This window comes from Asterias amurensis, chromosome 1, assembly GCF_032118995.1.
Source record: "Asterias amurensis chromosome 1, ASM3211899v1".
NCBI lineage: Eukaryota > Metazoa > Echinodermata > Asteroidea > Forcipulatida > Asteriidae > Asterias > Asterias amurensis.
The window spans coordinates 30505451-30532511 of NC_092648.1; the positions used below are offsets into that span (position 1 = coordinate 30505451).

At 37.7% G+C, this 27061-nt stretch overlaps 2 protein-coding genes across 2 annotated transcripts in view; one reads left to right on the forward strand and one right to left on the reverse strand.

Annotated features, from left to right (window-relative positions):
• The window catches only part of LOC139936471 (echinoderm microtubule-associated protein-like 6), a 74761-nt gene extending 56259 nt beyond the window's left edge, over positions 1-18502 (forward strand). Inside the window, exons 33-35 of the mRNA XM_071931285.1 lie at positions 15022-15175; positions 15386-15486; positions 16160-18502. Coding sequence (XP_071787386.1) covers positions 15022-15175; positions 15386-15486; positions 16160-16184 — 280 coding nt within the window. The 3' untranslated portion in view covers positions 16185-18502. The remainder of the gene's footprint in view (positions 1-15021; positions 15176-15385; positions 15487-16159) is intronic.
• Positions 18503-20403: 1901 nt separating this feature from the next.
• On the reverse strand, positions 20404-24005 carry LOC139936497 (uncharacterized). The gene is made up of 2 exons (XM_071931331.1): positions 23672-24005; positions 20404-22418 (listed from the first exon to the last, which is right to left on the reverse strand). The coding sequence occupies exons 1-2, from the start codon at positions 23993-23995 to the stop codon at positions 22287-22289; spliced, it is 456 nt and encodes a 151-aa protein (XP_071787432.1). The 5' UTR covers positions 23996-24005; the 3' UTR covers positions 20404-22286.
• Positions 24006-27061: the final 3056 nt, after the last annotated feature.

Sequence of the window (27061 nt, forward strand, 5' to 3'; positions counted from 1 at the left end):
GCTGCAGAATATTGTTTGAGAGAGTCTTCTTCTTTTGCTTTTATTCTAAAGTGCTGTTGCTGTCCAGTTGCTAAGCATCAGAATCTGAGAGCAGGATTATAATCAGTCAGGAATAAATGACTTGGAGAAAGACTAAGAGTCCGAGGATGTTTCTTGAAAGGATACAGTCTGTTATCTGCTGCAGGGTGTTGTTTGAGAGTCTTCATATTTTGCATCTCTGCTCTTCACATCACTGCCTTGAAATTAGATTCTACGAATAATAGCTTGAAAAGCGCTATATACGAGGACTCTTTGTTAACTGAATTGCAGTGAGAGTAATGTCAGTAAAAAAACATTAATAAACTAATAGCGGTCAATTAATGCTTTCAAGCTTTTTCATTAGATGGGATGAATTTTAACCATTTATTATTAATAATAATAATACTAATACTAATAATGGAAATTTATATAGCGCCCATCCATACTGCAGTCCAATTCTTTTGACAGTTTGTTTATTATGCTGTCAACTCTGTTAATCTTCCTTCTTATTGCTTCCTCTTTTGACGTTGTTCCTGATATTGTTGATTTATGTCTGAGGGTAGATTACTCCCTTCCGAGATGTTAAAGATAGAACTGCAGCCTCATTCATTCTTGTCTCGGTGGTCGGGTCTTTTCAGAACTTCAAAATATCGCCACAGAACTTTGTATTGCTCTAAAACTTACTGTCTATCTTTGTTCATATCCTCTAATAGTTAATAGTTTATCGAACGGGCTTCTATCATTTTCAACTTCCAGACTTATCACTGCTTTCCTGGATACCACCTTCTGGTGCAGGATTTTATTCAAGCAAATCTGCCACAAAATTACCAGCGCTTGCTTGAGTTCTTGTTCTTGGTTTTTGATACTTCTCTATGCATTATGTTCATTCATAGCAATCCGGTTTGGCCTCGGAGCTCGACCAATGCTGCAACATATCATGTCTTGAAGTCCTTTGCGAAACTTTTTGTACTTAAAGACATAAATGATGGGATTTATTACAGAATTCATGTGGTACAGAAGGATGAAAGATCTGTTTATTATGTAGGCAGTTTTGGAACTGCACAAACTCAAAATGCAGAGTGAAACAATACTTAATGGTGACCATAAAACAATCATTGCACACATGACAATCATCAGCATGTTGACCACTTTCTGTCTTGCCCTCAAAAGCTCATTTCCTGCTGCTTGTACATTTTGTTGTTTGAGTTGATGAGCATTTCTCTTGAGAGTGGCTTGGATTTTGTAGTAAGCCCAACTCATAAAAATGATAGGTAAGAGGTAGCTGAAGAGGAAAAACAGAATTCTACCTGTGTAATCTAATTTTAGTCCATGAGGGTTCCAATAACATTGCCTACTACTGTTAGCCTCCTCACTGGCTGATGCTGCAAAAAGGCGAGGACTTGATATGAGAAGTGATATCAACCATGTAATTAAAACAATCACTGTGACTTTCCTCTTAGATATCATCTGTTGATAATGCAGTGGATGCACAATTCCTATATATCGTTCATATGTCACCACACACAGAGTATAACTTGACACAGAAGCAATAGCAGATTGTGAAAACTTATCGTAGATAAGTCGACAGTAAAGTTCCCTTGCCATGAAAGTTGGTGCTACTAAAGTCTCATATGTGGCATAACTAAAGAACACCAAAAAGCTGAATAAACTATCGATGGTCGCAAGATAAGCCAGCAAGTAGTTTGTCATATTGTGGAGGTTTTTGGTTCGAACGATGACCAGCCAAGCGAGAGTGTTGCTAACCATTCCAATGATACCTTCAGTAATCCCAAACTTGCTTAAGATTTCATTCACTTCACCATCTTCTTTGAAATCGTCAATGTCGTAAAAATTATAAGTACTGTCATTTGCTGCTGAAATGTTTGCCATCATTTAAAAGATCCTGTTAGGGCCGATTTCTTTGAAGGAGAAATCTTAAAGCAGAATATTTATCAAGACCTCACGAATCTTGTACTTGTCATAAACAAATGACGTGACGAAAAACAAAGTTAGTCCAAGGGTCTTCCTGGAGCTCTGAGACCTTTCAGCTCTTCTTAATCTCTTCAATGATTCACAAGAAAGATTCAGTCCGCAATCTGCAGTTTGTGTTTCAGCGTCTGTGTTGTTTGGGGCTTTTCAGCTCAGGATTCACAAGAAAGATTCAGTCTGCAATCTGCAGTTGGTGTTTCAGTGCTGTGTTGTTTGAGGCCTTTTAGCTCAGGATTCACAAAATAGATTCAATCCGTAATCTCCAGTTGGTGTTTCAGCGTGTGCGTTGTTAGAGAGAGTGTTCATCATTTTGCATCACCGAATCACTGCTCTTGACATCACTGCTCATTGTAATAAGGTCCTGTGGATTGTGGCTTTATAATAAGCTTTCTTGTTGATTTAATGGCACTGAGAAGAGTCGCGATAAGGAACAAATAATTGACAAATTGGCCATCAAGCCACTTTGCTCTGTCATGAGGAGGCATCCTATTAGGCATCTTAGGTTTCATTAGATATTGAGTCAAGTATTAAAGTGCTAAAGTAATCATTTTTGGCAGATTAGTGTTTTGACGTAATTATTGGTAATTTCTACTGTCTATCTCTGAGTCAGGCTAGACAGTGTTTTTATTACATTTGTTGTCAACAGTATTTCTTTATACTTGGGTTTGGGGTTTGTTTGCCTCCTGTTTTGATGTTTTCAGGTGGGTTGTTTTTTATCTTGTGGTGGAAGAGATTTCTGGGAGGGAATAGATATGTTCTTTTATTTTTCTCTTGTGTTTGTATATATTTTGTGTGTGTGAATAAAGGGATACCCTTCTTTTCAGCTGTTAATGTACAAGTATGTAAATGTTTTACCATCAGAGAAAGTGAGCCAAATAAGTATTTCCAAATACCTGCATTTTAATTTTTTATTTTTTTCCAAACATTGAAATACACTATCTTTGGTTTGCATAGAATTTTATTACATATTACTAGTTACTTTGGCTAGTCAGGGCATGTGATGTGAATCCTAAGCAACAATAAGTATGACATTAATTGAGCTAATGTCCGTTAACAATTACCCTTTTTTATTTAACAAGACATTATTTGGGATGGCAGATCAAGCTGCCCCTTCTGTAGCTGCAACCATTGTAATTCAATATATGCAGTAGCATAAGACTTTGATTCTGTTCCTCTTTAAAGACACTTGACCCTTTGGTAAAGTCTTTTCGCAAGATTATCATGCAAACGCGCAATTCTTAGCTATGTAACAGCGCGTAATCTGTTTCTAAGCGCGCATACACACAACCCACGCGCAACATATTCTTCACCAAGTTTTTGACAAAAATATTTCAAACCTAGAATTTTCAACTGTCAAAGTGTCTGTAATTGTATTTTTTTTACGTTTTTTAACAAAAGGGCATTTATGAATGGGAATAAAAGAGTAGTGACTCGTTTTTACATGTCCGTTTAAAACCTTGCAGGGTCGTTGCCGTGCAATAAAAGCCCTCACCTTCGGCTCGGGCTTTTATCACACGGAAATTCAACCCTGCCGACTTTAAACGGCCGTGTAAGAACTCGTCGCTACCCTTTTATTCCCTTAATCAATGTGTCAATGTATAATTTCAATAAATGGGAAATAAATTTGAATGATTTCCTGTTTCGGTCATTAGGGTATCATAATTTACACTTCATTATTAGACAATATGACAGGGAGGAGAAATTTCAGACTTTTTTATGAGTTCAGACTTTTTAAAGTCTGCGTGGTAACAATACAATGCTATTTTATTTCTCCAAATTAAATAAGTCATGCTCTTGATCTACTTCTCTTGCACTGAAGATACCAGTCTCCAAAGTTCCTTGAAACTACAACACTCCACATAAGGTAGAAAAGAAATCATTTCTGTACATGTACCTTCTAAGATCTGGATCCCCATTTTGATACTAATCTTGTAAAAACGTTTCTGCCACGGTAGATATTTCTAGCTACCAGCCCTGCCAACTCATGGATTTTTACTTCAAATTTGAGCCGTACATTGTTAAAGAATTTACAGGACTGTTTCAGGGCTATGACATATGTACTGGCATCATCCAAGGGAATACAGGAGTTGTTTTTTCTGCTGCTCTAGTGCCTTTCTTCACTCCTGCCCAACTCTGTTGTAATGTCGTTGATCAAACCTGGTCAGTGTTTAAGCCATAATTCCTTTTGTTGAGATATAACTTTGTGGATTTTGTAGTAAGCCTCCCAGGTTTTCTATAATTCCATGTGATTTCTACCTTAAACAAACTTTAAACTATTTCTGTGACATCAGTGTATTGTTGAAAGTGTAGATTATTTTTACGAATCTACACCTCGTTACGAATCTACACTTCAATACGAATCTACACTTCAATACGAAGTGTAGATTCAGAACATAATCTACAGTTGAGTGTAGATTCATAATACAAGCTTTAGTAAATAGATCAACTTGAAAATTCTACTGTGTTTCCAATCTGAAAGATAGCATGAAGTGCAACAAAACATAGCTGAAAATGTGTTATCTTTCAATTGACAAAAACATTTTCCAGTTGGAAAAAATCACTTTAGTATCACCTTTTTTTTAAGCTGAGGAAACTGATGTTGTACTCGATCATGTTTCAAGCACTTAAGTATCGCCTGCCTATATATATTGTGAAATAATTGTAAAATGTGACCAACCGTCATTTAACAATGTATATGAAATTAGATAGAAATGAGATAGACTAACTAGTGTTGTTACCGTAGAGAAATCCAATTGATTGAAACTGTTACATAACAAATGGGGAAAATAGTTTAAGTTGGAGAAAAGACTCGAAAGTGTAGATTTGTGACTACAATGTACTCGCCTTCGGCTCGTACATTCTATTCAGGAATCTACACTTTCTCTGCCATTCTCCTTAACATAGCCCTATTAGGTTAGCAATGAGTAGATTTTACGTTTGGAACTTTGAGTTGGAAAGACAACAATTTTAAAGACTCTTCAGTTTTGTTCAAGGATAAGCTGCTGGTTGTCCTCTTCCAGTACTTGCAGTATTGAGAAACGCACACAGGATACAAAATAAGCAACCAGAGTTGATTTCACAAAGAGTTAAGACTAGTCTTATCTCACTCGTCTTAACTCAGGACTAGCCTTAAGATTTTAATATTTCCTAGGACCAGTCCTAACTCTTTGTGAAAACAACCCCTGGGGTGGATTTCACAAAGAGTTAAGACTAGTCTTATTGCGAGTAACTCGTCCTAACTTCAGACTAGCCACACGTTTTTAATATCTAATAGGACTAGTCCTAACTCTTTGTGAAATCGACCCCTACCTTTATTTTTTTGTTCTTTGGGTTGTTGTTGGTTTGTGAGACTCCTCTATGCATTATGTTCATCCATAGCAATCTGGTTTAGCCTCGTAGCTCATTTCATTGCCTGGCCAAAAAAATAAATGGCACCGCTGTTTTTAAGATTTAACATGAACATCTGTTCAAGCAGTTGGCAAACTTGTTGTGAGAAATGAACATAGGATACAAAATGGCCAGCGTTAGTTTGTTTTGTTGTAGTGGGTGTTGGTTGGTGAGACTCCTCTAAGCATTATGTTCATCCATAGCAATCTCAACCCCAATCCGATTTGGCCTCGGAGCTCGACCAATGCAGCAACATATCATGTCTTGAAGTCCTTTGCGAAACTTGTTGTACTTAAAGACATAAATGATGGGATTTATCACAGAGTTCATGTAGTACAGAAGAATAAAAGATCTGGTTAATATGGAACTGCACAAACTAAAACTGCAGAGTGTTTGATGGATAGTAAATGGTGACCATAAAACAATCATTGCGCTCATGACAATCATCAGCATGTTGACCACTTTCTGTCTTGCCCTCAAAAGCTCATTTCCTGCTGCTTGTACATTTTGTTGTTTGAGTTGATGAGCATTTCTCTTGAGAGTGGCCTGGATTTTGTAGTAAGCCCAACTCATAAAAATGATAGGTATTAGGTAACTGAAGAGGAAAAACAGAATAATACTTGTGGTCTCTAATATTTGTTCATGAGGGTTCCAATAACATGGACTATTGTTTGTTTCCTCACTGGCTGAAAATGCAAAAAGGCGAGGACTTGATGTGAGAAGTGATATTAACCATGTAATTAAAACAATCACTGTGACTTTCTTCTTTGTTATCATCTGTTGATAATGCAGTGGATGCACAATTCCTATATATCGTTCATATGTCACCACACACAGAGTATAACTTGACACAGAAGCAATCGTTAATTGTGAAAATGTATTGTAGATAAGTCGACAGTAAAGTTCCCTTGCCATGAAAGTTGGTGCCACTAAAATCTTATATGTGGCGAAACTAAGGAACACCAAAAAGCTGAATAAACTATCGATGGCTGCAAGATAAGCCAGCAAGTAGTTTGTCATATTGTGGAGGTTTTTGGTGTGAAGGATGACCAGCCAAGCGAGAGTGTTGCAAACCATTCCAATGGTACCTTCAGCCATCCCAAACTTGCTGAAGAATATATCCACTTCAGTTTGTTCAGAATTGTCAACGTCGTAAGAACCATAAATACTATTGTTTGCTGCTGAAATGTCCGCCATCATTTGAAAGATCTTGTTATGGCCTATTGCTTTGCAGGAGAAGTTTGAGAGCACAATATTTATCAAGATCTCAAAATCTTGTTTTTGTCATAAATAAATGACGTGAGGAAAAACAAAGTTAGCCCAATGATCTTCCTGCTGCTCTAAGGCCTTTCATCTCACCTTACTCTCTTCGGTGATTCACAAGAAAGATTCAGTCCGCAATCTGCAGTTGGTGTTTCAGCGTCTGTGTTGTTAGAGGCCTTTCAGCTCAGGATTCACAAGAAAGATTCAGTCCGCAATCTGCAGTTGGTGTTTCAGCGTCTGTGTTGTTTGAGGCCTTTCAGCTCAGGATTCACAAAATAGATTTAGTCCGCAATCTGCAGTTGGTGTTTCAGCGTCTGTGTTGTTTGAGGCCTTTCAGCTCACCTTACTCTCTTCAGTGATTCACAAGAAAGATTCAGTCCGCAATCTGCAGTTGGTGTTTCAGCATCTGTGTTGTTTGAGGCCTTTCAGCTCAGGATTCACAAGAAAGATTCAGCCCGCAATCTGCAGTTGGTGTTTCAGCGTGTGCGTTGTTAGAGAGAGTGTTCATCATTTTGCATCACTGAACCACTGCTCTTGACATCACTGCTCATTGTAATAAGGTCCTGTGGATTGTGGCTTTATAATAAGCTTTCTTGTTGACTCAATGGCACTGAGAAGAGTCACGATAAGGAAAAAATAATTGACAAATTGGCCATCAAGCCACTTTGCTCTGTCATGAGGAGGCATCCTAATAGGCATCTTAGGTTTCATTAGATATTGAGTCAAGTATTAAAGTGCTAAAGTAATCATTTTTGGCAGATTAGTGTTTTGACGTAATTATTGGTAATTTCTACTGTCTATCTCTGAGTCAGGCTAGACAGTCTTGTTGTTACATTTGTTGTCAACACTATTTCTTTATACTTGGGTTTGGGGTTTGTTTGCCTTCTGTTTTGATGTTTTCAGGTGGGTTGTTTTTCATCTTGTGGAAGAGATCTCTGGGAGAGAATAGATATGTTCTTTTATTTTTCTCTTGTGTTTGTATATATTTTTTGTGTGTGAATAAAGGGATAACCTTCTTTTCAGCTGTTAATGTACAAGTATGTAAATGTTTTACCATCAGAGAAAGTGAGCCAAATAAGTATTTCCAAATACCTGCATTTTTATTTTTTTGTTTTTGTCCAAACGTTGAAATACACTATCTTTGGTTTGATAGAACTTCATTACAAATTAATAGTTACTTTGGATAGTCAAGGCATGTGATGTGAATCCTTAGCGAATTTGAGCTAATGTCCGTTAACAATTACCCTTTTTTTTAAAACAAGACATGATTTGGGATGGCAGATCAAGCTGCCCCTGCAAAGTAATCTTTTCTTTAGCTGCAACCATTGTAATTCCAGATATGCAGTAGCATATTGACCTAAGACTTTGATTCTGTTCCTCTTAAAAGACACTGGACACCATTGGTCATTGTCAAGGACCAGTCTTCCCAGTCTTCTCACTTGCTCACTTGGTGTATCTCAAAAACTTGTGAAAGTTTCAACTCAATTGGTCGTTGATGTTGCGAGATAATCATTGAAGAGAAAACACCCTTGTCACACGAAGTTGTGTGCTTTCATATGCTTGATTTCGGGACCTCAAAATGTAATTCTGAGGTCTTGAAATCAAATTCGTAGAATTCGTCGAAATGTTACCTCAGAGGGAGCTGTTTCTCACAATGTTTTGTACTATCGACAGCTCTCCATTGCCTGTTGCCAAGTCGGTTTTTATGCTAAAAATTATTTTGAGTAATAGACCTTATGCGCATGACGTCATTTCAATAGGGCGCCCTCACCTAGAGGTCAAAAGGAGGCTGTTCATTGGCCAATCCTGTGCGCCGCGCGTACAAATATGTGCGTTTTGATTGTTTCGTCACCGTTTTTCCACTAAGATGGCCGCTGGATGACGTCAATGTATAAGGTCTATTACCAATATTGTCCAGTGCCTTTAAACTTATCCACATTAAATGTCTTCAATTTCATTATCTTTACTTTACTGTTGTTTTCATGTAGTTTCTGTAGTAATGTTAATTGTTTCTTATTTTTGTTTTTATGCTGGGATCTACAATTCAATCGAATGAACCACCCAGCTTTAACAAGAATTCATAAATACCCCAGACAGTTTCTCTACTCCTATTGGTCCTGTGGGGGTGTTTAAACAGTTGATAATGACCAGTGTTTATGACCGGCTGGCTTCCGCATGTCAGCGCGCAAGATTATCACAGAATTCGCAATTCTTAGCTATGTAACACCGCGTAATCTGTTTCTAAGCGCGTGCGCGCATACACACAACCCACGCGCAACATATTCTTCACCAAGTTTTTGAAAAAAATATTTCAAACCTAGAACTTTCAACTGTCTGTAATTGTATTTTTTTTTACGTTTTTTAACAAAAGGGCATTTATGAATGGGAATAAAAGAGTAGTGACTCGTTTTAACACGTCCGTTTAAAACCTTGCACGGTCGTTGCCGTGCAATAAAAGCCCTCGCCTTTGGCTCGGGCTTTTATCACACAGAAATTCAACCCTGCCGACTATAAACGGCCGTGTAAGAACTCGTCGCTACCCTTTTATTCCCTTAATCATTGTGTGAATGTATAATTTCAATAAATGGGAAATAAATTTGAATGATTTCCTGTTTCGGTCATTAGGGTATCATAATTTACACTTCATTATTAGACAATATGACAGGGAGGAGAAATTTCAGACTTTTAATTGAGTTCAGACTTTTTAAAGTCTGCATGGTAACAATACAATGCTATTTTATTTCTCCAAATTAAATAAATAATGCTCTTGATCTACTTCTCTTGCACTGAAGATACCAGTCTCCAAAGTTCCTTGAAACTACAACACTCCACATAAGGTAGAAATGACATCATTTCTATGTACCTCCTAAGATCTGGATCCCCATTTTGGTTCTAATCCTGTTAAAAACGATTCTGCCATGGTAGATATTTCTAGCTACCAGCCCTGCCAACTCATGGATTTTTACTTCAAATTTGAGCCCTACATTGTTAAAGAATTTACAGGACTATTTCAGGGCTGTAACAAATGTACTGGCATCATCCAAGGGAATAAAGGAGTTGTTTTTTCTGCTGTTCTAGTGACTTTTCTTCACTCCTGCCCAACTCTGTTGTAATGTCGTTGATCAAACCTGGTCAGTGTTTAAGCCATAATTCCTTTTGTTGAGATATAACTTTGTGGATTTTGTAGTAAGCCTCCCAGGTTTTCTATAATTCCATGTGATTTCTACCTTAAACAAACTTTAAACTATTTCTGTGACATCAGTGTATTGTTGAAAGTGTAGATTATTTTTACGAATCTACTTTTCGTTACGATTCTACACTTCTTTACGAATCTACACTTCTTTACGAATCTACACTTCAATACGAATCTACACTTCAATACGAATCTACACTTAATTGTAGATTCGTAACATAATCTACAGTTGAGTGTAGATTCATAATACAAGCTTTAGTAAATATATCAACTTTTTTCATTTTTTATTTCTGTGACGTCAGTGTATTGTTGAAAGTGTAGATTATTTTTACGAAGCTACACCTCGTTACGAATCTACACTTCTTTACGAATCTACACTTCAATACGAAGTGTAGATTCAGAACATAATCTACAGTTGAGTGTAGATTCATAATACAAGCTTTAGTAAATAGATCAACTTGAAAATTCTACTGTGTTTCCAATCTGAAAGATAGCTTGAAGTGCAACAAAACATAGCTGAAAATGTGTTATGGCATCATCCAAGGGAATAAAGGAGTTGTTTTTTTCTGCTGCTCTAGTGACTTTCTTCACTCCTGCCCAACTCTGTTTTTATGTCGTTGATCAAACCTGGTCAGTGTTTAAGCCATAATTCCTTTTGTTGAGATATAACTTTGTGGATTTTGTAGTAAGCCTCCCAGGTTTTCTATAATTCCATGTGATTTCTACCTTAAACAAACTTTAAACTATTTCTGTGACATCAGTGTATTGTTGAAAGTGTAGATTATTTTTACGAATCTACTTTTCGTTACGATTCTACACTTCTTTACGAATCTACACTTCTTTACGAATCTACACTTCAATACGAATCTACACTTCAATACGAATCTACACTTAATTGTAGATTCGTAACATAATCTACAGTTGAGTGTAGATTCATAATACAAGCTTTAGTAAATATATCAACTTTTTTCATTTTTTATTTCTGTGACGTCAGTGTATTGTTGAAAGTGTAGATTATTTTTACGAAGCTACACCTCGTTACGAATCTACACTTCTTTACGAATCTACACTTCAATACGAAGTGTAGATTCAGAACATAATCTACAGTTGAGTGTAGATTCATAATACAAGCTTTAGTAAATAGATCAACTTGAAAATTCTACTGTGTTTCCAATCTGAAAGATAGCTTGAAGTGCAACAAAACATAGCTGAAAATGTGTTATGGCATCATCCAAGGGAATAAAGGAGTTGTTTTTTTCTGCTGCTCTAGTGACTTTCTTCACTCCTGCCCAACTCTGTTTTTATGTCGTTGATCAAACCTGGTCAGTGTTTAAGCCATAATTCCTTTTGTTGAGATATAACTTTGTGGATTTAATAGTAAGCCTCCCAGGTTTTCTATAATTCCATGTGATTTCTACCTTAAACAAACTTTAAACTATTTCTGTGACGTCAGTGTATTGTTGAAAGTGTAGATTATTTTTCAGATCTACACTTCTTTACGAATCTACACTTCTTTACAAATCTACACTTCAATACGAAGTGTAGATTCAGAACATAATCTACAGTTGAGTGTAGATTCATAATACAAGCTTTAGTAAATAGATCAACTTGAAAATTCTACTGTCTTTCCAATCTGAAAGATAGCATGAAGTGCAACAAAACATAGCTGAAAATGTGTTATCTTTCAATTGACAAAAACATTTTCCAGTTGGAAAAAATCACTTTAGTATCACCTTTTTTTTAAGCTGAGGAAACTGATGTTGTACTTGATCATTTTTCAAGCACTTAAGTATCGCCTGCCTATATATATTGTGAAATAATTGTAAAATGTGACCAACCGTCATTTAACAATGTATATGAAATTAGATAGAAATGAGATAGACTAACTAGTGTTGTTACCGTAGAGAAATCCAATTGATTGAAACTGTTACATAACAAATGGGGAAAATAGTTTAAGTTGGAGAAAAGACTTGAAAGTGTAGATTTGTGACTACAATGTACTCGCCTTCGGCTCGTACATTCTATTCAGGAATCTACACTTTCTCGCCCATTCTCCTTAACGTAGCCCTATTAGGTTAGCAATGAGTAGATTTTACGTTTGGAACTTTGAGTTGGAAAGACAACAATCTTAAAAACTCTTCAGTTTTGTTCAAGGATAAGCTGCTGGTTGTCCTCTTCCAGTATTTGCAGTATTGAGAACCGACTAAGGAACCAGAGTAGATTTCATAAAGAGTTAAGACTAGTCTTATCTCACTCGCCCGAACTTAGGACTAGCCATAAGTTTTTAATATCTCCTAGGACTAGGAGATAAGTCTCTATGCATTATGTTCATTCATAGCAATCTGGTTAAGCCTCGGAGCTCGACCAATGCAGCAACATATCATGTCCTGAAGTCCTTTGCGAAACTTTTTGTACTTAAAGACATAAATGATGGGATTTATCACAGAGTTCATGTAGTACAGAAGAATGACAAATCCAGATAATAGAACGACAGTTTTAGAACAGCACAAACTAAAAATGCAGACTATTTGCTGGATAATAAGTGGAGACCATAACACAATCATTGCACCCATGACAATCATCAGCATGTTGACCACTTTCTGTCTTGCCCTCAAAAGCTCATTTCCTGCTGCTTGTACATTTTGTCGTTTGAGTTGATGAGCATTTCTCTGGAGAGTGGCTTGGGTTTTGTAGTAAGCCCAACTCATAAAAAGGATGGGTAAGAGGTAGCTGGAGAGAAAAAAGAGAATACTACCTGTATACCGTAATTCTCGCCCATGAGTGTTCCAATAACATTGCCTACTATTGTTAGCTTCCTCACTGGCTGATGCTGCAAAAAGGTGAGGACTTGATGTGAGAAGTGATATCAACCATGTAGTTAAAATGATCATTGTTACTTTCTTCCTTGTTATCATCTGTTGATAATGCAGTGGATGCACAATTCCTATATATCGTTCATATGTCACCACACACAGAGTATAACTTGACACAGAAGCAATTGCTAATTGTGAAAATTTATCGTAGATAAGTCGACAGTAGAGTTCCCTAGCCATGAAAGTTGGTGCCACTAAAATCTTATATGTGGCATAGCTAAAGAATATAATAAAGCAGGATAAACTATCGATGACAGCAAGATATGCCAGCAAGTAGTTTGTCATATTGTGGAGGTTTTTGGTTCGAAGGATGACCAGCCAAGCGAGAGTGTTGCAAACCATTCCGATGATACCTTCAACCATCCCAAACTTGCGAAAAAATTCTTCAACTTTCAAATCGTCACTGTAGCAAGAATCATCAATACTGCCGTTGGCTGCTGGAATGTTTGCCATTGTTTAAAAGATCTTCTTATGGCCTGTTGCTTTGCCGGAGAAATTTTAGAGCAGAATATTTATCAAGGTCATACAAATCTTGTACTTGTCATAAATAATTGTCCTGAGGAAAAACAAAGTTAGTCCAATGATCTTCCTGGAGCTCTGAGGCCTTTCAGCTCACCTTACTCTCTTCGGTGATTCACAAGAAAGATTTAGTCCGCAATCTGCAGTTGGTGTTTCAGCATCCGTGTTGTTTGAGGCCTTTCAGCTCAGGATTCACAAGAAAGATTTAGTCCACAATCTGCAGTTGGTGTTTCAGTGTCTATGTTGGAGGCCTTTTAGCTCAGGATTCACAAGAAAGATTCAGTCTGCAATCTGCAGTTGGTGTTTCAGCGTCTGTGTTGTTTGAAGCTTTTCAGCTCAGGATTCACAAGAAAGATTCAGTCCGCAATCTGCAGTTTGTGTTTCAGTGCTGTGTTGTTTGAGGCCTTTTAGCTCAGGATTCACAAAATAGATTCAATCCGCAATCTGCAGTTGGTGTTTCAGCGTGTGCGTTGTTAGAGAGAGTGTTCATCATTTTGCATCACTGAACCACTGCTCTTAACGTCACTGCTCATTGTAATAAGGTCCTGTGGATTGTGGCTTTATAATAAGCTTTATTGTTGACTCAATGGCACTGAGAAGAGTCGCGATAATGGAAAAAATAATTGACAAATTGGCCATCAAGCCACTTTGCTCTGTCATGAGGAGGCATCCTATTAGGCATCTTTGGTTTCATTAGATATTGAGTCAAGTATTAAAGTGCTAAAGTAATAATTTTTGGCAGATTAGTGTTTTGACGTAATTATTGGTAATTTCTACTGTCTATCTCTGAGTCAGGCTAAACAGTCTTGTTGTTACGTTTGTTGTCAACAATGTTTCGTTATTGGGTTTGGGGTTTGTTTGCCTCCTGATGTTTTTCAGGTGGGTTGTTTTTCATCTTGTGGGAGAGATTTCTGGGAGAGAATAGAAATGTTCTTTTAATTAACCTTCTTTTCAGCTGTTATGTACATTTTTTACCATCAGAGAAAGTGAGCCAAATAAGTATTTCCAAATACCAGCATTTGTACTATTATATTTTGGTTTTAATGCTGGGACATGCATCGCTAAACCTGATTGATATCGTTTTCGTTATCGCTGCAGTGTGACTGTCCCTTAGCACTCCACAAAAGGTGGAAATTGGTACGTTATACGTGTATGTTATACCGCCCTATGGTAACTATAGGCAGACTTTATTTCTATTTAACAGAAATAACAGAAATAACCGAAATGTCTTTGTCTCTATTTAAAGGCAGTGGACACTATTGGTAATTACTCAAAATATTTATTAGCATAAAGCCTTTCTTGGTGACGAGTAATGGGGAGAGGTTGATGGTATAAAACATTGTGAGAAACGGCTTCCTCTGAAGTGCCATAGTTTTCGAGAAAGAAGTAATTTTCCACGAATTTGATTTCGAGACCTCAGGTTTAGAACTTGAGGTCTCGAAATCAACCATCTAAACGCACACAACTTCGTGTGACAAGGGTGTTTTTTCCTTTCATTATTATCTCGCAAGTTTGATGACCGATTGAGCTCAAATTTTCACAGGTTTGTTTTTTTATGCATATGTTGAGATACACCAACTGTGAAGGGTAGTCTTTGACAATTACCAATAGTGTCCACTGCCTTTAACAGAAATGACATCATTTCAATGTACCTCCTAAGAACTGGATCAGAGTTTTAGACTTTTTGTCAGTTGTCAGTGACTCTCACTCTTGCAAATAAGTTTTAATTGAATTATGCCGATTGATCATTACAGTTGTTTGTTTTGTTTTCCTGTGTAGTGTTTTAGGTTCTGAAGTAGTTGGCATCTGGCCGAGGAGCTCACAGAAAGCTGATGTCAATTGTGCAGCGGTAACAGGAATGACAAATTCAATTGCGACCGGTGACGACTTCGGTTTTGTGAAGCTGTTCAAATTTCCCTGTCCAGATAAATATGTAAGTCAATGTAGCAAGCGTTATTTGTAAATGGCACTCCATGCACCATCATGGCTGATGTTTAAGGTGTTTTTTTTTTTCGCTTTTAATGATGTTTTAAAAGCAATATATATTGGATCATACAATCCCATTGAAATTGTGTGGTTTTCTCTTTTCTTTGTGAACTTAACAATCTTTAAGCTATCCTCCCTTTTTTTTCTCTTTTAACAGGCACCACACAAGAAGTATGTAGGACATTCTGCCCACGTCACTAATGTGAGATTCACATATGACGATAGACATCTTATTAGTGCAGGAGGAGACGATTGCTGGTAAGTGAACCAATCCCATTCATCTCAAGATCTGTCTAATTTCTCAGATCAGATTCAATCCAGGTCCAACTTCATGGCTCTGCTTACTGTAAGCAAAGAATCGCTAACGGAAGCAATGAATTCTGTGCTACTGTTGAGGGTATTTCATGGGTAAGCGGGAAATTTGGGGTTGTGCACATACGTACTCCACGTTACTATGCATTGTACTAGGCTTACAAGGGTAGCCCAGAAATTTGGCGCGTGTCATGCAACCGGAGAGTGGTGATTGTAAGCGCAGAACGCAGTGGTTAGCAGAGCCAGGAAATTGGCACCAGGAATCCATTGCTAGAAAAATTAAAGAATTCTCAATGACAAGCGAGCCTTTTATTTTAGATCAAGGGAATCAAAGTGCGAGGTGCGTACTTGAGTGGCATGCAAGTGTTACAAATACTTGGGTTGATACGCAAGACACAATATTGCACTTATGTGTGCATTATGTAGTAAGATCTTGTATATTCTGAAAAGAACCGTAGGTTTCCGAACCTCCCCTAACCCCAGATTATCATTACATGGTGTTTAAGCAAACCTTACTGGCTCATAAATCCACCATGCGAAGTTTCAAATCCTACTTATCTGTCGTAAAGGATGAATTCATTCTCTCCTCTGACTTTATTTCTCTTCTCTTTTTCCACAGCTTATTTGTGTGGAAGAGTTCATGATGACGCTTTTCCCAAAGCTACATTGAACCATTCAGTACTTTATTAATGTGTGATGAACGTCAGCTTCAGAACGGTGAAGAATTAAGGAATTTGATTTGATTCTGTCTGTATTTCATTTTCTATTCTCAAAAGACTTAGATTTTGGCAATATTTATTGAAAGGGACGAAAGACATAAAGGTATAAGACTTCTTTGGGTTGTTGAAGACATCTTGCAACCAATTTCTACTTTTTAACTTGTGTACCACTGAGTCAATATGTGATCATTTCGTCATGTTTTTCAATCAGAATATTTAGAGTAAGTAAAATCACATGTTTTGACTAGATTTTCTAAAGAATTGTAGCATTTTGTAAACTGAAACTTTCAAAGATGTGCCTCTGTCAGTGTTTTGGGGGTTTTCTTTGGCACAATTGTCTTTCAAATGAAACATTTCTGGGTTAGGCCCGGGGGTGGGTTTTTGTTTTTTTATTGGGTAGGGATACAGTTTGTAAAAGTTTCGATTTTTTTATTTGTTTCCTTTAATTTTATTAAACTATGTGTTTAAGATTCTACCATACATTTTTTCTAATCCACTAGTGACTGGCACTGACCACCTTCAAATTTGTTCAAATGCTACCAGTTTGTAAAAACATATTTCTACGTTATAATAGTCCAAAGAAGCTAATAATTATAAACAAAATCCAGTCAGAATTCTGAAATTGTGATATCAGAAAAGTATTTTTACATCTGGCCCTTGGATATTTAATTTTGCTTTTTATTGGATCAATTCTCCATCTTCTGAACTAGCAATGAGTAGTAATAACCAAGGCATGAAAGACTGAGTGAGTCTCCCGCATATGGAAAACGACCCAAAGGCAGACTATATTTTTCTATGAAATCGATCTTCATCTCATTCATTTGAAGAAAAAAAACTACCCTAAGCAGTTTGTCATAAATGCGACATCACACTTGGCCTTGACACGCCATAGATATTCAAAAGCAATTTTGTGAAATTTCTACAAATTGAAGTAAGGACCTCTTAGCAGTGAACTTTCAATAAGGTGGTTAGCATTATGGACACTTGGTTCCATACATTTGTTCTCTATAATAATATTGTGTGTATGGTTTACAATTCAAATCATGGCTTGCATTCTGATGGTAGACCTTCTGGGACACTAAGGTGGTATCTGGTGTTGATTCTGTAAACAAAGAATTACCTAATAAATTTGCTGTCTACCTAGCGTCTGAAAGTCTCCCATTATACTCTTCAATCTTATTAGTCCTGTAGTCCTGTCAACGAGCCTAGTATTGTTCTGCGTGTGTAAATGTTTAGCTTTTGTGAAGCTAGGTTGGGGTTTCACATTTGGGTCGGTGAAACATATTCTCATCATGATGAAAGAATGTCTTTTTATTTTAAACCAAAATACAATCATCACAAAAGCTTACTTTCTTCCATTGAGAATACTGGGGTGGATTTCACAAAAAAGTTAAGACTAGTAAGTCTTATCTTGAGTTAAGACGAGTTACTCGTCCTAACTTAGGACTAGCCATACGTTTTTAATATCTCCTAGGACTAGGCCTAAGTTAGGTCCAGTCCTTACTATTTGTGAAATCGACCCAGAATTTTGTTGAGCATTCTGAAATCCCTTTTTATATATGTTGTTCAGGTCTTTGCCATCTCCTCACTTTTTCTCTCATCATATGTGACGCCCCGTGCCAAAATCAAGCAATTCTTGGAAATAGTTTGAAGAGTGAAGACTACCAACTCTCGCTAATTCTGCAGAGTTCCTTGAAAATAAACCAATTGTTCTGATGAACACATTCAGAAGTCTCCCAGACAATGGAAATTTTTCCCTATAATGTTGAATGTAATTCTTAATATCTTCCTGATTGTTGTACAAAATCTCCCCAATTGCAAGATGCAAATGTTGGCATTTCTGCATCAGCCAAAAACATTCCATATGTTGAGATTCGTACATGGGAAATTAATAGGCCTACTTAGGTGTTTTTCGAACCATACTATTATCTAACGGACAAGCAAATAAACCCAGTTTGCATGGAGTATGAGTATCAAATTAAAAGAGAAGACACACAAACTGAGGGACCTTTGCTGTCGGTTCAGTGTCTTGTGATCGTAGTTCTAGGATGAATTGTAATAATTGTGTTTTCCTGAGTGACATATTAGAATTGTTTTGGTCTTTCTGTTTTCTTACATTGAAATAAAGTTTTGACAGATGCGAATTGTGAACTTTATAAGTCACACTGCTTTGTTATAAAGATTGTAACGTGAGTGAAACATTTCACAGTATGTACTTGTACATAATGTTGCAAACAAATGTATTTTGTTATACGTTTATCTTACAGTAATTGTGTTTATTATCTCCTTTTAGTTTCATGGTGAAAAAAACAATCATATCTGATGACTTTGTGTCTATGTGGCACATTTAACAATTTCACTGAGTTGTGATTTTTTGTATCTTTTCTATTTGATGTACATATTTGATGTAACTTCACACTTCCTTGATAAATGTTGTGGTAAAGATCAAGATGTTGTCGTGCAATTATATTTTTCTTAATCCCCCTCCCCCCCCTTTTACCCCACAAGTCATACAATACCCTACAATGCATGTCCAAATGGGCAAGATCTGTGTACAAAGGGTAATGTCTGAAATCCGAATCCAAGCATGGTGCCCTGATTTTAAAGACAGCCTGTACACAACACATACCGGGTAAAACCTGGCACAGTTACATGTAAACTACATCTCGGTCTCATTCTTGTTGTAGGTTCCCAGGATGCATTGTTGTATGTTTTAAGATGGTGCTTGTGCATTTGGGCTATAGACCGTTCTTTTGTTGATAAACAAACCCCTGGTTGTCATGGACGACTGAATGTTAGCAAAACACAAGTTGCTCGTTGGCTCATCATTTGTGGTGCACTTACATACATGTACAGTTCCATTGGTTCATCTGGCCGTTTTACCTTGTAAAATGGCAACACTTGTTTAAAAGATCTATTGGACCACACCTGGCAATCACCATTCATAAGGCTTAACTTCAAGTCTTGTGTGTATTTTAGGCAGAGGTTGTGTGGAAATGGAAAAGCCATGTCACACGAGGCAATTTACAGGCAATCTCCAATAAGAAAATTCATTCACATTTCAGTGTTCCCATTTTCTTTGGGATAGCGAGTTACAGCTAGAAGACCGTCTCTTGTAATGCGAAAGTGTTCCTGATGCATACAGTGTAATTTATTTGATTGCCCCTTAAAGTTGCCTGTAAAAGCTGCCCCGTGTACATGACCACAAGACTTGGACAACTATATTTACAAGTTATTTGTGTATCCCACATTTGGCAGACCATGGCCACACAGTAGCTTTAGATTGGTACTGGACACTATTGGTAATTACTCAAAATAATTGTTAGCATATAAACTTACTTGCTAACAAGCAATGGAGAGCTGTTGATAGTATAAAACATTGTGAGAAACGGCTCCCTCTGAATAATCGTAGTATTCAAAAAAGAAGTAATTTTCCACTAAAATATTTGAATTTGATTTTGAGACCTCAGAATTAGGTTTTGAGGTCCCAAAATCAAGCATCTGAAAGCACACAACTTCATGTGACAAGGGTGTTTTTTCTCTTTGAAGACTAATTGAGTTCAAATGTTCAAGTGTTTGTTATTCTGTGCATAGTTGAGATCGAAAAAGTGAAAAGTCAATCACCTAAGGTGTCCAGTGTCTTTAAATAACCAATGACAAACGTAGTTACATATTGCAGTGTATTCTACTTTTTTATTAAAATATCTGTACATATCGAAAATTGGAAGTTACAACAAAAAGTTGGTAGTTAAAAATCAGTCGTGAAGTTAAACTTCTCCATTTGTCCATTTGAAGACTTGGTTTGTATCCAAGCCAAATTTGGTGATTCAAAAATAATCCTGCCATAAATATGTAGATTATATGAAAGCATTTTTTTAAAGAAGCAACTAAAGCATACTTTTTTTGCAAATAAAATAAAAACAATACATTGCATCACATCAAACCACACAATGAAATAATACCTTTCAGGTTAAGTGATTAATAGTTATCAATATAAACCACAAGGGAAACTGACTGGGTAAATTTTGAAATGATTAGAGTGGGATTCGAACCAACGACCTCCGGATTAACGTGCCAGCGCTCTACCAACTGAGCTATCTAGCCATATATTTGCGGTGTCCCTATTTTGTCAATATCTTTGTTCGGGTGCCAGTCAGAAGCCATACAACCGTTAACCCCCAAAAATGATTAATAGTTAATAACTTTCTTCATAAAGACCAATTGAACAAGTTTATTTTGCTGCAGCTTTTTGCCGATGAAAGAAAAGCTTGAAGTTAGTCGCTTGATTCTTATCAGACTTAAGGGTGGAAATATTTATAAGTTTGTGGTGAAATAAGAAACCTGTGTAAGTTCAAGCTCAATGCTAATTCAGTATCGCAAGAAAATAGTGGGGGGGGGGGACTTGAATACATTTTTCATACTTCATATTTTTGAATTGTGAGATCAACACTAAATGTTTTAACAATTTCTCAGAAACCGCATTTCAATCAAAAATGTTTCAATGGATATTTTCCACCAACCATCATGCAAGTTATGTTTGTAATTTGTTTTACACAACCTTGTCAAACTCTTTACACACAGGTTTGTTATTTCATGTATATGGTCGATCACATAAAACATAAATGTTGTCTGCAACTACTTTGTCAGCTCTAACAATCCTGTTTAATGCCAATATCAACCCTCTTAGAATAGAGTATAACAAGTTTCTGCTTTAACTTTCACTGAAATTATGATAACCAGGAAAATTCGATGCTAAAAATTGTTTCACTTACCATATTTGATTAAATTCATGCATTTTTCATTAAATAAAGATGACAAAAAAAATACTATTTGGCACATCCTAGGAAGGTTAACCCCCTACAGCAGCAGGTTTACCAGAATTGTAAAAAAAAATGGGGGAAAAATGCAAATAAAAAACATACACAAACAAATCTGAAACTGAAACATTCATTTTGTGCAAAGTGGTCTTTTCAATTTCCTTGGTATTCTGTGTTGTTCCTTACAGTTTGATTGCACAAAAAAATGAATGTTAAAAAAAAAAAAAAATCCAGAATGAAACGAGCTTTATCATAGTTAACTGTTTAGTGCGCAACACACTCTGTGACTGTGTAATACTGTATAAAAACATTGTCTGCTCTCTATGTACAGTGTAGAAAAATAAAATCTTTCCAATTAAATCATGCAAGGCATGGTGCACCACTCTACAAGCATTTAGAATTCTTGATCATCAAAAGTTATAGTAAAAACTGACATTTTTAATTCAATTGTTAAGTTTGCGCTGCATTGCAGCGTAAGAATCTCATGGAGATACAAGGTTCGAGTCTCATGGAGGCTCAAACTGACCTTTGAACTGACCCTCCTGAATCCTTGCTAGCCATCCTCTGCACATAAATGACTAAGATCCAATTTCAAGAAGCATGTAAGCACAAAAACTTGCTTAAAGTAAGCACAGACAAAAATATTGCTGTGCAGAAACTGGTTGCTAGCCAAAAGTCCATAAACTTTTACATTGTTGTGACTGGTGCCCCGCCTATTTTTGGCTGATTATAGAAATTTGCTAAGCAGTATTTTCTGCTTAACGGCTTTATGAAGTTAGACCCAGTTCCACAACTTCCGACACTGTCTGTCAATGTGATGAAAGGGTCTTTTACTCCAAACTAAGCCCACATGCCCACAGGTGTCCTCAATCCTCCACTGTTATTCACTCTCATGCATGTCAATATAGCTCATCGACCCAATCCAAACTCTTCACCCCCCTGTGCTTAAGAAGTTGCCACAAAAACGTAGAACAAGTTTCTGCCATGAAGATGACTTGAATCACATGATACTGAAGAACAATATCTCTTACAATATCGTTGATTGCTTTGTAGATATCACATGATCGGAACTCAAACAGTATCCCTTTGATCCAATGAGGTCAATGAACGGAGATGACTGCTGCATGCTGGGTATCGGTATCCAATATGGAGAGTCAATAAATGCAGACACGTCTCTTTGAGATCAGTGTCATTGATGGGTCAAAGGTCATCACACTATACCCGCGCTTTTGAGTGTTTCCTCTCGCTTAAGTTCTCTCTCTGAAACCATTCTATTCAGTTCATCCAGCATATGCTGCAGAGGGTCGGTGGGTTTGTGGTAAACAATCTCTGCTGTTAAATGCTGTGAACATAAAGTAACAGTGAGAGGAAAGTTATTTTTAGTTGACAAAGTACAGTAGTAATAAAAAAGTCACAGAACTTTGGGTAAGGGTCAAATTTACAAGTGTTAAACATCCCAACAAAGTCGCCGGAAAAGCTTCCGTATGGCGCCACCACTTTCAGACTTTTTTATTCCATATGAAACAATGAATTATCTAATTTACCTCAATGAGAAATCCCTTTTTGTAAGAATGAGTGAAAAAGTGGTGGCGCCATACGGAAAGTTATCCAGTCGCCCCCTGCAAAGTTGCCCCCTAACTGGCTCGCCTCAGGTCTTCACAAAGTTGCCCCCTGACAATGTTACCCCCCCCCTCCAAATAGAGTCGCCCCTAGCAGGTCGCAACCTGAAAATGTCGTCCCCAGACAATGTCGCCCCTAGCATTTTAGCAAAGTCACCCCCAGAAGTATGTTTAGTTTGTGCTTCAGGCTCAGGCAGGAGTACAGACAGACACAGACAGCGCCTTCTTGGCTCCTTCAGCCTCACTGACCATGCTGACTGATGGAATTGAAACACTCTGGAGTGAGATTATGATGAGCAGGGGCATAGGCAGGTTGATCACGAATAGCAAAATATCAAGAGAGGGTGCTTTTTAACCACACCATGCGTGCGCACGCCATACACCGCCATAGCAAATGCCCCATCTGCCTACCCATAATGCATTGTGGTGCTGAATCGCGATAAACCTTTTTTTAATTTAATTTTATTTGTTTGGCAGTGTGGACACTATTGGTAAGTACACAAAATAATTATTAGCACAAAACCTTTCTTGGTGATGAGTAGTGGGGAGAAGTTGATGGTATAAAACATTGTGAGAAACGGCTCCCTCTGAAGTGCCATAGTTTTTGAGAAATATTTTGAATTAACTTTCCATGAATTTGATTTTGAGACCTCAGGTATAGAACTTGAGGTCTCGAAATGAACCATCTAAACGCACGCAACGAACTTCGTGTGAAAAGGGTGTTTTTTTCTGTCATTATTATCTCGCAACTTCGAAGACCGATTGAGCTCAAATTTTCACAGGTTAGTTATTTTATGCAACTGTGAAGGCTAGTCTTTGACAATTATCAATAATACTAATAGTGTTCACTGCTTTTTTAATTGGTAAGTTTACCAAGATTCTCAAGAATATTATTTTATTTACACAATAATATTATACTGAATACAGTTTGTTAATTAATAGCGAATGACATTTCAGAGAAAAAAGTTAGCATTACCTGAAAAATCTGCATGACATTGTGTTTCTCCATGTACTTAACACTGCGAGAGTACGGGTCCTGTAGCGGTGGAACGTATTTCAGTTCGTCCTGCGGTTCTTCCTCGTTCAACTCTTCCAATCTGTCAATTTTCTGACTCAACGTTTCATCTTTTAAGTCATTCTCCGACGCTACTGGAATTGTTTCACTAGTATTCTTCTGTTCTGTGGGAACATCGTCTACCGCAAAACTTCCTTCTGTAAGTAGAACGGGTTGCGACGGCTGTAAATCGTCGGAATTTGATAATTTTGTTTCCGACTCAGTGATGTCCGTGGTGGATGCCATGTTGATTGATGAAGAATCGTTGTTACAATCTTCCACATATAGCCCAAAAGGGTGCCTCTCTTGAGTATATTATCAACCTTGTATCCAAAGTCCTTGCCTGTGTTTTTAAGTTTAGGGCTACATCATTGGGCTACAAGGGCTACACATAGAACGAGGTTGTGAAACGACGTCCCCCATTTTTAGTTGGGCTCTTTTTCAAACGCCGACTTGGGCTAAAATTAATTGGCATAGCAACTGTGTGTGAGGGGGTGGGTGGGGCGGCGCGAGGGAGGGGGAGACATAAAAGGCCTTTAATCACGTAACTTACTGTTGACATTTAATTACATTTAGAGGAACACCTGCTTTCAAAATTCGTATGCGCTGATTTTGGGCATGCACGTTGTTGAAACTACAGCGGCACTAACGACGTTTGGTGGGAGGGGGTCGCGCTTGGGGGGGGGGGGGGGGAGGGGTGCCACCACTAAGATCCGGCTATTAAGTGCGCACCACGGCATTTATAATTACAACAATATTAATTCGATTCAATTAATCTTTATTTATTAATCTCCAAAAAGGAGCAGACCTACCAAGTCTCACGCATTAGGCGTGAGACTCACGCATTTGGGCTCTGTCTCACGCTCACACGCACAGCAATCATTTTGGGGCCAAACCGGGAAAAAAATGGCGTCATGCTTTGCCAAATCGCGATCGTGTGTACAAAAAACGCAATCCACAATGTCTGCACAATCTTCAGATTGCACGCAGTTTATCAGAATCATCATTTTTTTGTACAAACTTTGTACAAACAGAGCGCAAATTTGCAGATTGCGCACGCTTTTGCTCTTCCAGCAGGTTCAACTAAAATTCCCGATTCACTTAGCAAACTCGTTAAATGCGCTCCACGAGCGAAGACACAACAGGCAGAGGAAGTCAGCGGAGGATTTTGGAAATCATTTTTAGTCAATTTTGTTTTTAGTTTGGAAGGAAATAATCTGACACAATCGTACCTCCACATTAACCATCAACATATTCTGTGTACCTCATGTTAGTTTTAATTATTACGAAGAGTTTTTTGATGCATTTTGGAACACTTTTTTGTCCTTAATTAAATTTCTGATTTTTTTTTTATAAAAAAAAAGAGTTGGGCGGCGATTTCGAAAGGTCTTCTAAAACTGGCAATTTTTTCGGGGGAGGGGGGGGGGATTGAGCTTTGAAAAATCTCACGCATAGCTGGCCTCTGGACTTCGCATCTCTGGATGTGTGTATGGTTGTGTGTATATTCCCATTGACTTGTGTATGGTTGTGTAGTTTCCCATTGACGTGTATGGTTGTTTAGTTTCCCATTGACTGGTGTATGGTTGTGTCAATTCCCATTGACTTGTGTATGGTTGTGAAGTGTCCCATTGACTTGTGTATGGTTGTGTAGTTTCCCATTGACTTGTGTATGGTTGTGTAGTTTCCCATTGACATGTGTATGGTTGTGTAGTTTCCCATTGACTTGTGTATGGTTACTGACTTGTGTATGGTTGTGTAGTTTCCCATTGACTTGTGTATGGTTGTGTAATTTCCCATTGACTTGTGTATGGTTGTGAAGTGTTCCATTGACTTGTGTATGGTTGTGTAGTTTCCCATTGACTTGTGTGTGGTTACTGCTGTGTGTATGGTTGTGTAGTTTCCCATACCTGGCCTCTGGACTTGGCATCTATGTAGTTTCCCATTGACTTGTGTATGGTTGTGAAGTGTCCCATTGACTGGTGTATGGTTGTGTAGGTTCCCATTGACTTGTGTATGGTTGTGTAGTTTCCCATTGACTTGTGTATGGTTGTGTAGTTTCCCATTGACTTGTGTATGGTTGTGTAGTTTCCCATTGACTTGTGTATGGTTGTGAAGTGTCCATTGACTTGTGTATGGTTGTGTAGTTTCCCATTGGCTTGTGTATGGTTGTGTAGTTTCCTATTGACTTGTGTATGGTTGTGTAGTTTCCTATTGACTTGTGTATGGTTGTGTAGTTTCCCATTGACTTGTGTATGCTTGTGTAGTTTCCCGTTGACTTGTGTATGGTTGTGTAGTTTCCAATTGATTTGTGTATGGTTGTGTAGTTTCCCATTGACATGTGTATGGTTGTATTAAGTGTCCTATTGACTTGTGTATAGTTGTGTAGTTTCCTATTGACTTGTGTATGGTTGTGTAGTTTCCCATTGACTTGTGTATGGTTGTGTAGTTTCCCATTGACTTGTGTATGGTTGTGTAGTTTCCCATTGACTTGTGTATGGTTGTGTAGTTTCCCATTGACTTGTGTATGGTTGTGTAGTTTCCCATTGACTTGTGTATGGTTACTGACTTGTGTATGGTTGTATGGCTGAAGTGTCATCGATGAATCAAAAATAACCCCTAAGTTCCGAGCTTTCAGCGAGGGAGCTATCCGAGCATCACCGATGGAGATGTATGGCACTGAAACCTTAGTTAACTGTTGACGTGACCCAAATAGAAGGAACTCTGTCTTATCATCATTTAACTTCAGGAAGTTTTGTTGTGTCCAACGTCGAATCTCTTGGATGCATTTCTCAAGTCTTGCAATAGATGCATTGGCTTTTTCTTGAGAAGATTTAAACGTGATGTATAGCTGAGTGTCGTCTGCGTACACATGGTAATTCAGATTAAATTTCAGGATGATGTCACGAATCGGTAAAGTGTATAGCGTAAACCACTGCGGGCCGAGTACCGACCCCTGTGGCACAGAGTAGTTCAAAACAACAGGGTCGGATATCGCGGTGCCAATACATACATGCTGAGTTCTATTGTAGAGATACGATTTGCACCATGCTAGGGCTGTGTCCTCTATGCCAAGGTGATTCTGGAGCCGAGAGAGAAGGATGTTGTGATCGACAGTGTCAAAAGCAGCACTCAAGTCTAGCAGGACTAGTGCTGTAAGGTTACCATTGTCCATTGCAGAGAGAATATCGTTGCTCACACGGACTAGTGCAGCCTCGGTCCCATGGAAAGGCTTGTATGCTGACTGGAACACGTCGGACAGGTTGAAAGTATGAATGTGATCAGAAATACGTGATGAAACTACTCGTTCGATGA